General features: G+C 38.4%; 2 protein-coding genes across 3 annotated transcripts; both read right to left on the reverse strand.

Moving 5' to 3' along the window:
- Positions 1-12,220: 12,220 nt before the first annotated feature.
- Positions 12,221-15,043, reverse strand: LOC110797829 (uncharacterized). The gene is made up of 2 exons (XM_022002948.2): positions 14,905-15,043; positions 12,221-12,860 (listed from the first exon to the last, which is right to left on the reverse strand). The coding sequence occupies exons 1-2, from the start codon at positions 14,945-14,947 to the stop codon at positions 12,406-12,408; spliced, it is 498 nt and encodes a 165-aa protein (XP_021858640.1). The 5' UTR covers positions 14,948-15,043; the 3' UTR covers positions 12,221-12,405.
- On the reverse strand, positions 12,811-15,348 carry LOC110797830 (uncharacterized). 2 transcript variants are annotated; one of them, XM_056831292.1, is made up of 2 exons: positions 14,905-15,348; positions 12,811-12,850 (listed from the first exon to the last, which is right to left on the reverse strand). In XM_056831292.1, the coding sequence occupies exon 1, from the start codon at positions 15,346-15,348 to the stop codon at positions 14,977-14,979; it is 372 nt and encodes a 123-aa protein (XP_056687270.1). In that variant the 3' UTR covers positions 12,811-12,850; positions 14,905-14,976. The 2 variants fall into 2 exon arrangements, with proteins under 2 accessions (XP_056687270.1, XP_056687269.1); XM_056831291.1 differs by having other exon boundaries at positions 12,811-12,860.
- Positions 15,349-15,702: the final 354 nt, after the last annotated feature.

Here is a 15,702-nt window from a genome sequence, read left to right on the forward strand (position 1 = left end):
TTTTAATGAAATTTACTTATGACAGATTTTCATCTCTTACAGTAAAGTTTCATAGGTCTTGTCCGATACTAGTCTTCCCAAAGTAAGTATCTATGCAAATGATTATGACATTGCCATGTCCACATAGTTCAAGAAACAGAACTACTAGTCATCTTGCATTCTAATCGTCTAAGTTTTCTATGCGTCCAATTTTATAGAAAACTCCGACTAGGGACCATTTTCAACCTTTGACATTCAAGTTCACTTGATAGACATTTCTTAGTCACAGGACTGGTCCTGACAGTCTATCTTGAATATATCGTCAAATTGAAGGGACTCATCATTTAATAAACCACAAATTAAATGGAAAAATGAATTCTTTTCATTTATTGTGAATGATTAACCAATAATGTTTTACAAAGATTTAAACTCTAAAACTTTAAAACATTAAACAGAGACATCAAAGCCATTCTCCAATATGCTTGATTCCCATAGCTGCAGTGTGCGAGTTGTGCTTCGCTTGCGGCAGAGGTTTAGTCAATGGATCTGATATGTTGTCATCAGTTCCAATTTTGCTTATCTCGACTTCTTTTCTTTCAACGAACTCTCGTATAAGGTGAAGTACATGCTTGACTCTCTGGTGGTGTCTAGGCTCCTTTGCCTGTGCAATAGCTCCGTTATTATCACAATACAGGGCTATTGGTCCTTTAATGGAGGGGACTACACCAAGTTCACCTATGAACTTCCTTAGCCATATAGCTTCCTTTGCTGCTTCATGTGCAGCAATGTACTCCGCTTCAGTTGTAGAATCCGCAATGGTGCTTTGCTTAGCACTTTTCCAGCTTACTGCTCCTCCGTTGAGGCAGAAGACAAACCCAGACTGTGATCTGAAATCATCTTTGTCGGTTTGGAAACTTGCGTCCGTATAGCCTTTAACAATTAATTCATCATCTCCACCATAGACCAGGAAGTCATCTTTGTGCCTTTTCAGGTACTTCAGAATATTCTTGGCAGCAGTCCAATGCGCCTCCCCTGGGTCTGACTGGTATCTGCTCGTAGCACTGAGTGCATACGCAACATCCGGGCGTGTACATATCATAGCATACATTATTGAACCAATCAATGATGCATATGGAATCCCATTCATTCGTCTACGCTCATCAAGTGTTTTTGGGCACTGAGTCTTGCTTAGAGTCATTCCATGAGACATGGGTAGGTAGCCTCGCTTGGAGTCCGCCATCTTGAACCTATCAAGCACCTTATTGATATAAGTGCTTTGACTAAGTCCAATCATCCTTTTAGATCTATCTCTGTAAATCTTGATACCCAATATGTATTGTGCTTCTCCTAGATCTTTCATCGAAAAACATTTCCCAAGCCAAATCTTGACAGAGTTCAACATAGGAATGTCATTTCCGATAAGTAATATGTCGTCGACATATAATACTAGGAAAGCAATTTTTCTCCCACTGACCTTCTTGTATACACAAGATTCGTCTGCGTTCTTGATGAAACCAAAGTCACTGACTGCTTCATCAAAACGTATATTCCAGCTCCTGGATGCCTGCTTCAAACCGTAGATTGACTTCTTTAGCTTGAATACCTTTTTAGCATTCTTTGGATCCTCAAAACCTTCAGGCTGTGTCATAAACACAGTTTCTGTTAAAACGCCGTTTAAGAAAGCAGTTTTGACATCCATCTGCCATATTTCGTAATCGTAATATGCAGCGATTGCTAACATTATCCGAATAGACTTTAGCATTGCAACTGGTGAAAAGGTTTCATCGTAATCCACACCGTGGACTTGCCTGTAACCTTTTGCAACCAATCTAGCTTTGAAAACTTCAAGTTTCCCATCCTTGTCCTTTTTCAGTTTGAAAACCCATTTGCTTCCAATGGCTTGGTAGCCATCTGGAAAAACGACCAAATCCCATACTTGGTTTTCAGACATGGAGTCTAATTCAGATTGCATGGCTTCTTGCCATTGCTTGGAGCTAGGGCTCGTCATAGCTTGTTTGTAAGTCGCAGGTTCATCACTTTCAAGTAATAGAACGTCATAGCTCTCGTTTGTCAAAATACCTAAGTACCTTTCCGGTTGAGATCTATATCTTTGCGATCTACGCGGGGTAACATTTCTAGTTTGACCATGATTCTCACCAGATTCTTCTAAAGATCTCTGAGTTTCATCCTGAATGTCATCTTGAGCATTCTCTAGAGTTTGTTGTTCGACTCGAATTTCTTCGAGGTCTACTTTTCTCCCACTTGTCATTTTGGAAATGTGATCTTTCTCCAAAAAGACACCATCTCGAGCAACAAACACCTTGTTCTCAGATGTATTGTAGAAGTAATACCCCTTTGTTTCCTTTGGATAGCCCACAAGGATACATTTGTCAGATTTTGGATGAAGTTTGTCTGAAATTAATCGTTTGACGTATACTTCACATCCCCAAATCTTAAGAAAAGACACATTTGGAGGCTTTCCAAACTATAATTCGTATGGAGTCTTTTCAACAGCTTTAGACGGAGCTCTATTTATAGTGAGTGCAGCTGTATTTAGTGCATGTCCCCAAAATTCTAATGGAAGTTCGGCCTGACCCATCATTGACCTGACCATGTCTAGCAAGGTTCTGTTCCTCCGTTCTGACACACCGTTCCATTGTGGTGTTCCTGGAGGAGTCAATTCTGATAGAATTCCACATTCTTTCAGATGGTCATCAAATTCATAGCTCAGATATTCACCGCCTCTATCAGACCGCAGTGCCTTAATCTTCTTGCCTAATTGATTCTCTACCTCACTCTGAAATTCCTTGAATTTGTCAAAGGATTCAGACTTATGCTTCATTAGGTTGACATAACCATACCTACTGAAGTCATCAGTGAAAGTGATAAAGTAGCTGAAACCACCTCTAGCATTTGTACTCATTGGTCCACATACATCTGTATGGATTAAACCCAATAGTTCATTTGCTCTTTCTCCAACTTTAGAGAAAGGTTGCTTTGTCATTTTGCCAAGTAAACATGATTCGCATTTACCATAATCCTCTAAGTCAAATGGTTCTAGAATTCCTTCCTTTTGAAGTCTTTCTAAGCGTTTCAAGTTTATATGGCCTAATCGACAATGCCACAGATAGGTGAGATCTGAATCATTCTTTTTGGCCTTTTTGGTATTTATGTTATATACTTGTTTGTCGTGATCTAATAAATAAAGTCCATTGACTAATCTAGCAGATCCATAAAACATCTCTTTAAAATAAAACGAACAACTATTGTCTTTTATTAAAAAGGAAAATCCCTTAGCATCTAAGCAAGAAACTGAAATGATGTTTTTAGTAAGACTTGGAACATGGAAACATTCTTCCAGTTCCAAAACTAGCCCGGAGGGCAACGACAAATAGTAAGTTCCTACAGCTAATGCAGCAATCCGTGCTCCATTTCCCACTCGTAGGTCGACTTCACCCTTGCTTAACTTTCTACTTCTTCTTAGTCCCTGTGGATTTGAACATAAGTGTGAGCCACAACCTGTATCTAATACCCAAGAAGTTGAATTAGCAAGTATACAGTCTATAACGAAAATACCTGAAGATGGAACGACTGTTCCGTTCTTCTGATCTTCCTTTAGCTTTGGACATTCTCTTTTGTAATGGCCTATTCCATCACAATAAAGACAGCTTGATGTGGACTTGTCCTGCTTTGATTTAGCATTGCCCTTGGACTTTCCACCTTTCTTGAACGGTCTCCTTCTAGCATTGAGTAAATCTTTGGCTTCACAGTCCAGTATTATTTCAGCCTTTCTGACAAGGTGAACAAATTCTGCAACTGTTTCTTCTCTTGGTTCACTTAGGTATAGTTGCTTGAAGCGACCAAACCCACTGTGTAGTGAATTGAGCAAGATAGAGACTGCCATCCTTTCGCTTATTGGTGTTCCTAGTAGACTTAGGCGATCAAAGTATGAACGCATAAGATCCACATGGAACCTCAGTGGGACGCCTACCCTCTGTTTAGTGCGAAGGAGCTGAACATGTGTTTCTTGGACCTCCATCCTATAACACCTGTTGGGAGAACTAACCTTTAGACCAGACATTGATTCAATCAACTCATGGACGTTCAGGTCCCTGTCCTCCGTGCTTCCACGACAGATATCCCTCAGATTCTTGATGAGCGTAAAAGGTTCATAGGCTACAAACCTTCTAGCCCAATCATCAGGGATATTGTTCAGCATGAGACTCATAACCTTTTTGAGATCCGCATCCCAGGCGTAAAATCTCTCAGGGGTCATGTCTCTGGCATAGTAGCTTGGCATGGGATGTGATAGTACATACTCAAGTCCATTGAGTTTGACTATTTCAACTAGCTTAGCTTCCCATTCAAGAAAATTTGCCAGGTTCAGCTTGACCATAAGCTCAGAACCCATGATGATGTTTTGATTGTTGTTTGCCATATTAAAAACTACAATTGAAAAGAATAAACAAATAAATAACCATTCACAGTTTCTCTTAATAAACTTAAATTCTAGCATACATGCATAATTCAATGTTTATGAAGCATTTTATTCAAGTTATGTGTTCCGGCAGGTGTGAATAAAATGATTCCAAGATCCTAAAATCATTGAAGAACTAAGCACAGTTTGTCGACTTAATCCTAAAACATCTTAGGTAAGCAAAAGCCTTTTGCTAATAGTTTAGAAACTATTCTTGGTTGATAGGTACGTCTAAGAACTTATTAGGTAAACCTATCGATTTTGCCACGACATAAAAGGACTCCTTACTTATATCGTTGAGTTTCACCAAAACTAACATGTACTCACAATTATTTGTGTACCTTGCCCCTTTAGGACCAATAAGTAACACCTCGCTGAGCGAAAACTATTACTAGATTGATGTAAAGGATATCCAAGCAAGTGTATATTTTGGCATGGCACCTTTTAACTCAATTTTTAAGTTTGGAACTTAAGGCTCTTACTATGTTGGTTAGATTTTAAGTGAACTAAAATCCTTAATCATGCAACATAATCAAGCCACAATCTCATGCATAATTAAGACATATTTAAAGCAATAAATAACTTAAAGCATGCATAAGATAAATGTGATCTAGTATGGCCCTACTTCATCTTGAAGCTTTGACTTCAAAGTCCGTCTTGAAAATCTCCGTGGGAGGCACCATTTTCTTCAAATAGGATAAGCTATAATTAAAACTAATTACAACTATTTGATGGTACGCAGACCATATTTGAATTGAAAAATAACTTTGGTACTTTAGACCAATTACATTCAAATTAATGGTGCGCAGACCATATTTTCTATCCTATTTGGGCCATACTAGTCACTTCATAACCTGCAAAACAGTACATATACAATATATACCATTCACCCATTCATTATCATGAATGGCCCACATAGCTGGTTAGTAAAACACATTATGCATCACGTAAACATTTGCAGCAATTAATCAAGGGCACCAATAATCTACCAATTATTCAGTCCTTATTAATTCTAATCAAGTTGTTTTAACATTAAGGATTTGTAGACCTAATCAAGAGTTTATGACTAAAAGGGCTCCCACTTAAACCAATAAATTCGTATGCTTTACTAATTTTAAACATAAAAATGTATTTCTAGTCTAACCGGAAACATACAAATTTAATTAAAATTTAAAGCTCAAATGAATTTATAATTGAATCCAAAAAGTTTAATTTAATTTCAGTCGTATTTAAATTAATTCATGATTTTAATTTTAGTAAAATAATTAGAATAAATAAAATTTATTATAATTACAATATTCAAAATTAAAATCCAAGAAAATAATTTAAATTATTAATTTTTAAAATTAATTAAAATTACGTAAACTGAAAATTTCAAATTAAACATTCAAAACGATCTAATCGCAACGCAAACACCCTACGCATCGCACGCCCATGGGCCACACGCACACAGCCATCGCTGGCCATGTGCGCGCAGCCCATGCGCTCGTCGCATAGCTGCTGCATCTTCCCATCGCAAGCCATCGCACAAGTGGTGCTCGCTGCGCGCGCGCCAGCGCTCGATGCACGCGAGCCATCGCTCGCTGTGCGCGCTCGCCAGCGCTTGCTGCGCGCGCTCCAGCGCTTGATGCACGCGAGCCATCGCTCGCTGTGCGCGAGCAATTGCGCGCGATCAACGCTGGGCGCAGCGCTCGTGGCACGCGAGCTTGCGCTCGCTGCGCGCGAGGCTGCGCGCGCTTGCGCGAGGCAGTGCGCGTTGTGGCGCAGCTCGCTTGCTGCCCACATGCGACTGCCATGCCTTGCCTTCGCCCATGCCCATTCATCCATAGCTCGTGGCCCACGACACAAGGCAGGGCTGCTGCCTTGTGCTCGTGCACCATGCCCCTGCTCATTGCATTCGTGCCGCACGGGCGACGAGCTCCCTTGCTCGTCGTCGCATGCCCGCACTATACAACACCCCTTAAGGGTAACACGAAGCGTCCATTGCTTTGTGCGTGCAAGTTATATGAACGAATCGCATAAAAATTTAAAATTTATATTTAAAATTAATGACATTAATAAATAATATTAATTTCATAATTTTAGGGCGAAAAAATCGAAAATTTATTATTCAATTGATTTCCGATTATTATGGATTCAAGCCTAGGTCATAAAAATTTAAAATTTATCATAAATTTACAATTTTTATGGTGGTTTTTAATCATAGGTTTCTAATTAAATTATAATTAATTATGAAAATCAAATTAATTCTAAATTATTCTAATTTTCAACAAATTAATCATAATTACAAATTAGATTGCATAATTAACAAGGCTAGGCATTCAAACTTGTTAAACATATACAGTAGGTCAATAAAAAATTCAAGATTTATCAACAAGAATCGCAAATATTTAATTTAACATCTTAAATTTACGAAATTTTGCATTCGAAAAACTAAAACCTTCGAAAAGTCATAGTTAGGCTTCGAATTTCAGAATTCTGGGTTCGACAGAAAAACACTATTTTTGTCAAAATTTTAGAATGCCTTTTACATGTGGAATTGACACAAAAATCACTCGATTTGGATGAGTAACGAAGAAACTGCCGAAAAACTGCGTACGTATAATTAAATAAACGCAATTTGCAATTAATTAACAATTACGAAAACTAATCACCCCTTTTAATTCTTGCAAATTTGTAATATTTAACCATGTTCATGCAATTTAGATTATGAAAATAATAAGAGGCTCGTGATACCACTGTTAGGTTATGATACATATGACAATTCATAAATCATGCGGAAAAACCATTTAGCCAGGAATACATATTATTTACACATAATCATATAGCATAATTTAGATGCATACTCTTTGTTGCGTGCCTTCCCTAGCTGCGCCCGAACCGAACAAGAACAAGTCTTTAGGACTCCAAGTGTCGTCCCTCCGTAGATAGTCCACAGCACGTCCGGATCCGCCTTAAGATTGACCAACTAGAATCGCCCTTAAGGTACTAAAGTTTTCGGCACTTATAGTCTGTGGGGCAGTTTCTTCGTTAGGCGGTGGCCTGTTCAGCAGAAGTTGTCGCCTGATTCTCCTCGCTTCTCGGTGATCCGCCGCCTGTGCCTGTTCTTTCTCATTGAAGAGGAAATTCTGCATGATAGACATGGCTGCGGCGAGCTCTTCTCGAGAAGGGAGTGGAGGTCTGCTAGCTGTTACGGCGGTAGCCCTTGTCGGCTGTGACCTCGCCACTGATTGCAATTGCTCCCCCTCGTCGGATCCTGAATCCGTATGGACAAGGACATCGTCACGGTTGTCATTGTTGGGAATTTTCATTTTTCAAGTGAAAAATGGGGTGTTTTTCGAGGCTTTGAAGTGTTCTTCCCCACAGACGGCGCCAAATTGTTGCGGTGTTGAAGTGGATAGAACAATGGGCTTCAAATGAAGTCCCTTTCTGTTAGGTTATGATACATATGACAATTCATAAATCATGCGGAAAAACCATTTAGCCAGGAATACATATTATTTACACATAATCATATAGCATAATTTAGATGCATACTCTTTGTTGCGTGCCTTCCCTAGCTGCGCCCGAGCTGAACAAGAACAAGTCTTTAGGACTCCAAGTGTCGTCCCTCCGTAGATAGTCCACAGCACGTCCGGATCCGCCTTAAGATTGACCAACTAGAATCGCCCTTAAGGTACTAAAGTTTTCGGCACTTATAGTCAAGAAATGTGTCTGAATTTTCTCTCAAAAACTCACTTTGAATACTTGAATGATCTCTGAAAATATGTGACCCTAGGCACCTATTTATAGAGTTATGGAAAGGGTTTTGGAATCCTATTAGGATACTAATTTATTTAATTATAACCCTACTAGGACTCTAATTAAATAATCATTATCTAATAGTTTTAGGATTTAATCACACTTCGAATCCCGATTGCTTCAGGATTCCCGCACAAGCATTGCACGAGCACCGTACACCCGCGCAAGCCTTGCGGCCCACGCTAGGCGCACAGCGCTCGGCCCACTGCTGTGCTCCGCGCGCGCGCCCAAGGCCTTGGCTGGGCCTGGCCTTGCGCTGGGCCTGGTCGAGGCTTGGCGTGCGCTGGTGTGCGTTGGCTCGCTGGGCGACGGCCTGGCTTCGTGCTGGGCCTTCGTCTAGCGGGCCTCGTCCGACGCTAATTCGTACGATACGCTTCCGATTAAATTCCCGATTCCGGAATTCATTTCCGATACGAACAATATTTAATATTTCCGATTCCGGAATCAATTTCCGTTTCGAACAAATATTTAATATTTCCGTTTCCGGAATTATTTTCCGATTCCGATAATATTTCCGATTCTGACAATATTTCGGTTTCCGGCAATATTTCCGATTTTGGCAATATTTCCATTTCCGATAATATTTTCCGATACGTACCATGTTTCCGTTTCCGGCAACATCTACGACTTGGATAATACTTATATTTCCGATACGATCCATATTTCCGTTTCCGGCAATATCATCGTTTCCGGAGTATTCATTTCTTGCCTGTGACGATCTCAGCTCCCACTGAAACCAAGATCCGTCGATTCCGAATATCCATAGATGGAGTATTTAATGCCATTAAATACTTGATCCGTTTACGTACTATTTGTGTGACCCTACGGGTTCAGTCAAGAGTAAGCTGTGGATTAATATCATTAATTCCACTTGAACTGAAGCGGCCTCTAGCTAGGCATTCAGCTCACTTGATCTCACTGAATTATTAACTTGTTAATTAATACTGAACCGCATTTATTAGACTTAACATAGAATGCATACTTGGACCAAGGGCATTATTTCCTTCACTTTCGAGTGTGTTGAAGATCACCTGCACAAAGACAAAGTTACTAGCCTCGAGGGTGTTTCCGAGGAAAGCCCCTCCGATGCCTATGTAAGAACAATGCTCGGGTTCTAGAGAGAGAAGTTTTCTAGAGAGTAGTCTTAAGGCAATAAATTGGACGTACCTTGAGGTGTGAGCCTTGGCGGCTTATTTATAGTGTTTGCATAATAAATGCCCATAGGTCATTTATTGCTATTGGGCCATGTGCCTTGGTTGATGGCTGAATAGCCTTTTGGAGTGTAGTGGGTTTGATGTTGTTGTTTTGAGCCATTGGAATTTGGACTTAGTGGCTCAATTGATATTCAATTGGGAGCCCAAACAGTCATTATCGTGTTTAAGTTGGGTTCAGTTCGTGTCATAGTCGTACTTAGCTAGGTTGGATTTAGTTGATGTTTTATTTAGGTTGGTTTTATTTTTGGATTCGTGTTGGGTTTGGCTAATTTCATGTTGGGGTTTGAATTAGGTGTGGGTCGGGTAATCTTCAATTTAGATCACTTTTGGACAAAGTCAAATAAAGGTTGGATCACTAGGATCATTATGTAGATTATATCTAAAATTAAAGTTTAACTTATATCTGTAATTGACCCGACTTACTATTTGGAGATACTTGTAGATGGTGTAAATGACAAATCAAGTTGTCAATGAGTCAAGTAAAATCGAGTAACATGTTATTGCAGGTCTAGTCAACATATATGTTAGGTTATAATCGATTTTAAATCGGGTTCGCAATCGGATTCAGATTATTGTCGAGTCAAGTAATCAGTTTATATCGGGAAGGGTGCAGGTTTGGGTTCAGGGTTTATACTATCGGTCATATCTATGGTGGATGAATAACTTATCTAGTTACAGCCGGTTACAGACTTATAGCTCATTACTCTATTTAATTGTTCCTACTTTCACTCTTTTTGTCTCTTTAAATAATTTCAAAATATAAAAAAATACAAGAAAGAGCGGATGAAATATTCACTTAAGTTAACAAACTTTCTTCCAAATAAAATAAAAATCATTATTGAATAAAGATACTAACATCAAGGTAAACACTTTAATAAAGATAAATAGTTGTGTTTAAGGAATATTAATCACTAATTCACTATGCCATAAAAAATCCAAATACAATTAGTTACTAATCGTTCTACTTAAAATTACAATGATATCTTTCCCTTTTTATTTTACTTTTTCTTTTAGAAGAAGAATAAAATTATGATTTTCGATTAGAAAAAGAGCTTGGATATTCAATTGCGTGAAGGAGAATAATAATCGGCAAATCATATAACGTAAGATAGTGATGAAATCAATAGCTCTTGTTAAAAAATATGACATGAAATCTTTATTAAAATTAAGATCCAGAAAGAATATATCTTCCTACTGGTGGTCCTAGTGGAGTACATGATTGCACAATTGTAGGTAAAACCTTTCTCAGTTTCTCTTTAAATATAGGCGGCCCCAACGTTTATTTGTCACATAATACCGTCATGCTATGCGAATGGACACAATCGGCTCGTCTTTTAACTGTCAAAATTATGTCAATAATTTAGTGAGAGCTTAGACCAAGCTCTCAACGGGTTATCCAACTTTTAGTGATGTCAATGAGCTGATATATTCATAATAACTCGTGAATAAAATCGGTCAAAACTCATTCATAAATAAATAAATGAGTACAAACAAAATTTTGAAGCTTGTTTTAGGGCTCATTCGTTATCACTATCAGTTTCCAGATTTTGGTTTTTTGGTTTTAAAAGTCTTGTGATTAGATTGAATCATGAACGGAAAAATAGTCATACTTACAGTAATCATATTGATTTTGAAAACTGACAACAAAAAACTGGAAACTGCCTTTTGTTTGTTTTCATATTTTGGTTTTTAGTTTTGTAAAAAATAGAAAATTGAAAAAAAAAAAAAAAAACGATATCGAACGGGGCCTTAATAAATGATATTAGCTCGAACAACTTGGTGTTCAACTTATTTAGGCTCGCAAACGACTCGTTCATGTTCACTTATAAGCTCAGATGTGTTCATTTATAAGCTCGTTTAAAGCTCGGATTTTAAGTTAGAACTACGTTACAATTATTTTGTTAGGCTTCCTTTTTAGAATATTTTTATTTTACAAGGTTACAAAATAGTAATAGTAAGTATCACTATGCAAAAAAATTATTTAATTGGTTATTTTAAATTTTTAAAATAATATTACACTTATTAATATGTTCTTTAAATCTGATCTTGCTCGTTTATAGGCTCATTTGCGAAAAGCTCGTTTATATTGATATAGGTTGGCTCGAGCTTGAATTTAAACGAGCTACTCGTGAGCTAAGCTCGAACAATGAGAAACTTAAACGAGCCAAGCTCGAACAGGGGAAATGAAAGCTCGATTAAGCTCAACTTGAGCTCGAACACGGATATTTCTTAACAAAGCCTAACTCGAACATGGGTGATGGGGCGAGTGTGAGATTTTGGTTGAACCCACCCCATCCCCACTCGCCCGTCTCACACCCGTCATAGGTGATGCGACGGGTGTCGATGGGGCGGGTATAAAGTGTTACCTGAGGCAGGTATAAAGTTGAACTTTCGAAGTCCAGCAAAATAGATGCCAGCGAGAACATTTAAGTAAGGAGGGAAGTATTGTTTAACATTTGCGTATAAAACAACCAAAACTTTCTCGTTTGGTTCAGATGCGTGCTCATTTCGGGTTTTCTCGTCTGGCTTGAACCTTTTGAATACAATAAAGCAGTACAAAGAGGTTGGGGACGAAAACGTATTGCAGTGCACCAATTTTCACTCTAACTATCAAGCGCTTAGCCTAGCGGTAAAGGCTTGGCCTCATCACCTCACTAAGAGCTCTTTGGAGGTGAATATTTCCCTTATCATCTCCCCTCACTTCCAATGAGTTTGACCTATAAAGTTGGCTGAAAATACTTGTACGAGGTACCAGTTCAATAAGGTCCTTAATCATACCTTCGCAAAATACACAAGTTGTATGCAATGTCCATTTAAACATACTACACTACCAGAGACAATATGCACAGTTCTGCATTCATGGCACCTGTTAATACAAGACTATGACACAGCACACAATTAAGCTTCGCACATCGTCAGAATTCATCATCATCATTAACTTCTGCCATTTCGTTCCTTCTCTATCTGTTCTCTCTGTTTCTCAGCAACCTTGTCAAGAGCAGCTTGAACAGCATCTCCACCACCGATCAATAACCGAGTTATTACTTCATGATCCTTCTCAAACCGAGCGTCTTCAAATTCTTTACGAGCATTTTCTCTTAGGATATCTCGCCACAACACCCCTCTGGAGTCAGGCCACATGAAGAACCGTGTTGCGCGAAGTATATCTCTGTACAGACCCAATGCCTCACGTCGTGTGCTGGTGAGTCGTTGCCGAGTTAAGACCTCGTTTTGATCATCGTCATACGATGGTTTCTCTTTCTTCGCCAAATGCCGGTCAAGCATCTCCTCTACAGTGTCTGGACCATTATGTAGTCTCCGCCAAAAGAGTGCTCTTCGGGCAAGTTGTATAGTGGTAATATTATACTTCTGTAGATTTCTGAGCATACCTATTCATCCCAAAGTTAGTATGTGTTTACAGATGGTAGGAACAATTTTATATGCAATGTTAATGTTATGAACACAAAATTCCATGTTATGAACTCGACAAATCAAATGACCAACCTACTTACTTAATAGTTATAGTATAGAATTTTGTTAATACACAAGTTGTACATTTCATATGGCAACACGTGCATCGCAAAGCTGCCTGAAACTAGGTCTGATTGCCTTCTTTAGTTTCCATCCGCAGTTCAAACAAACAAATGAAGCACAATCGAAAGTACTAACTACCGTGAAGACACCCAGAAAGTCAGGATTCCCTCCCTATATGGCTATATCTGTAATCAGTCCTCAGGATAATTATAAACCACCCCTTTCCAAAACAAACGAAGGAAAACAGGCATTGGAAATGATTTCCTCTCAACCAAATACACTAAAGTATTTCCTTTTTAGCATGTTTGGTTTGACAGGTATGGTAACAGTTCACCTTACTTCAGGGCAATTGATTTCAACCTCAGTTTCACCATATGAAGGTCAGTTCACCATTCATCAACAGCACATGATTTATTCCCACTGCAAGGACAAGGACACTGAAAAAGAAGGCAACATAAAAAGCTATTTTGCTCAAACTTGACTAACAATTACTTGTAGTCAACTAATGAATCGATTTAAATGTCACTCTTCTATGTCCAAATAAAGTAACCACTGAACAAGTTCATCGGATGAATAGCAATACTACAGAATGTTCATTTGCAGAACTAAGAGAAAACAGTATAACAGAAGTGGCACTCTTTAGTCTCTACTGTACTGGTGGGCAGTAACATCTGGAATTCATACACAAGAAGCGGCCAATTTGTACAAAATAACAGACTGAGATGCTTTTCTCAGCCCCTTCAAACTGAAGTTGCATACAGATTTTCATCTGCCACTCACTAATAAACTGTAATGACAAACCCAGCAATGAAATGAATTTTAGCACCGTTGACATGTCGCGCAGATGAATAGGCTATCGCTACATTTCCTTATATACACCTCATTAGGCATCAAAATTGTTCATCCATTCTAAAATACTAATATAGACTAGGATACCACCAAGATTGGACTCTTGGAGTACCATACTAAAGTAATGTTCACCCTTAAATCCTTCATTAATCTCCTCGTATCTACAGAAACAGATCTATATCTAACCTAATCATAATCATATCTGTCAATATATCAAAGAGAAAATGAAGTACTGATTATCACTCCGTCGTCTACTTCCACAAAGAAATCTAGCATTACATGGAAATTAAGAAAAGTCAGTTTTCTTTTTCATCAGCAATGTCCTAAATGAAGTTGGCTAAGCCACACAAATTTCAACGTCTCTACTTTCTGTACGCATAGCAGATTGATGTCAAAAAAAAAAAGTGTATGCATTAACCCTATGAAATGTAGGGGCAGAACATGTTATCATTAGTAAAAGAAGAACATAGCACCTGGAATAATAAGAATGGTTCGGCTGGTTTACTCTTTACTGTAGGCACAGTTAAGTGGGTCAATTATGTAGAACATATCAACATACTATGTGATTTCATTTCACACAATTCACGAAAGAAGAAAACTTGCACAGAACTAAATTACAGCTGTCCTTATCTTCTATATATACATATAAAAGCAATGTTCTGTCCGCTTGATGATGATAGTGTACCATATATTATCCACCCTGTTCCTACGCTAACAAGACCTTAAGACAACAATATAATAATACCATGCTAATAATAATATCTCAACATAGATGACTTATGAACCTGTAAACTTGATAATATCCGCTTAGACTTGACTCCAGGTTAACAGACTTCTACCCCTAAGCCAAAATCAATCTGTTATTTGGTTTTGCCTATGTGCTGGAGGCCTGGAGCCAGAAAACAAGGGTGTGGTTTACGGTGGAGTAGATAAACTACAAGGTGGCGAACAGTTCCATCACTTTAAGATCCCTTATTTACGTTCTTTTTCCCTTATAACCTAAATTAACTGCTAGTATAAATGAAAGTCAAACAATAGGAGAGTACTCACAGGACACATATGGATAAATATCATTATCCTTTCCAACCCACATACAAAAGGTGGGTAGTATTAACAATATGGTCAAACATCATCATATCTGTCTTCAAGTACGAGCTTAACGCCACTGTCCTTTAGTGCATTCACAACAGCCCACACCTTGGTGCGATTTTTAAAGCCTTTTTTCTCCACCTCCTTATTTATATTAATATGGATCCCTCTTCCTTGTCCATCATCGAGACCTTCAACCTTCAAACGCCTTGCCAATACTTCTCCCACAATGGTTGCTGCCTTTGCATTGCACGACCGACCGCACTCAAACATGTTTTTGAGAGCATGCTCAACTGTAGAACTTGTGGCAACAATCTTCCCATTGTTCCTATCTACTACATTTGCTGTGATGTACTTCAAAGATATAAACAACTTTAGAACATATCTTTTCATAACAGTTGCCATCCTTTGTCCTTCCAAGTGAACTTATGGAATCTCAATGTTTTATAATTGCCTTCGCAGTCTGCCCTTTTGTTTCAAACAAAATACCTGGATGAGGAACAAAAAAAGATATTACTCCCCCCGTCCCTTTTTATTATTTACGTTTGGTATCATTACTCCCCCCGTCCCTTTTTATTATTTACGTTTGGTATCATGGACGCGATTTAATGACCGATTAATGTGGATTGAGATTTCTTCCTTTTTTAATTCAAACCATGCAAATTACATTTATTTATAATATTTTCACTTTTATCAAAAAAACTGACATCGGAAAGTGGGAGAGATTTAATGCCCCAATGAAATTTTAATTGATTAAAA

Source organism: Spinacia oleracea, chromosome 6, assembly GCF_020520425.1.
Source record: "Spinacia oleracea cultivar Varoflay chromosome 6, BTI_SOV_V1, whole genome shotgun sequence".
NCBI lineage: Eukaryota > Viridiplantae > Streptophyta > Magnoliopsida > Caryophyllales > Amaranthaceae > Spinacia > Spinacia oleracea.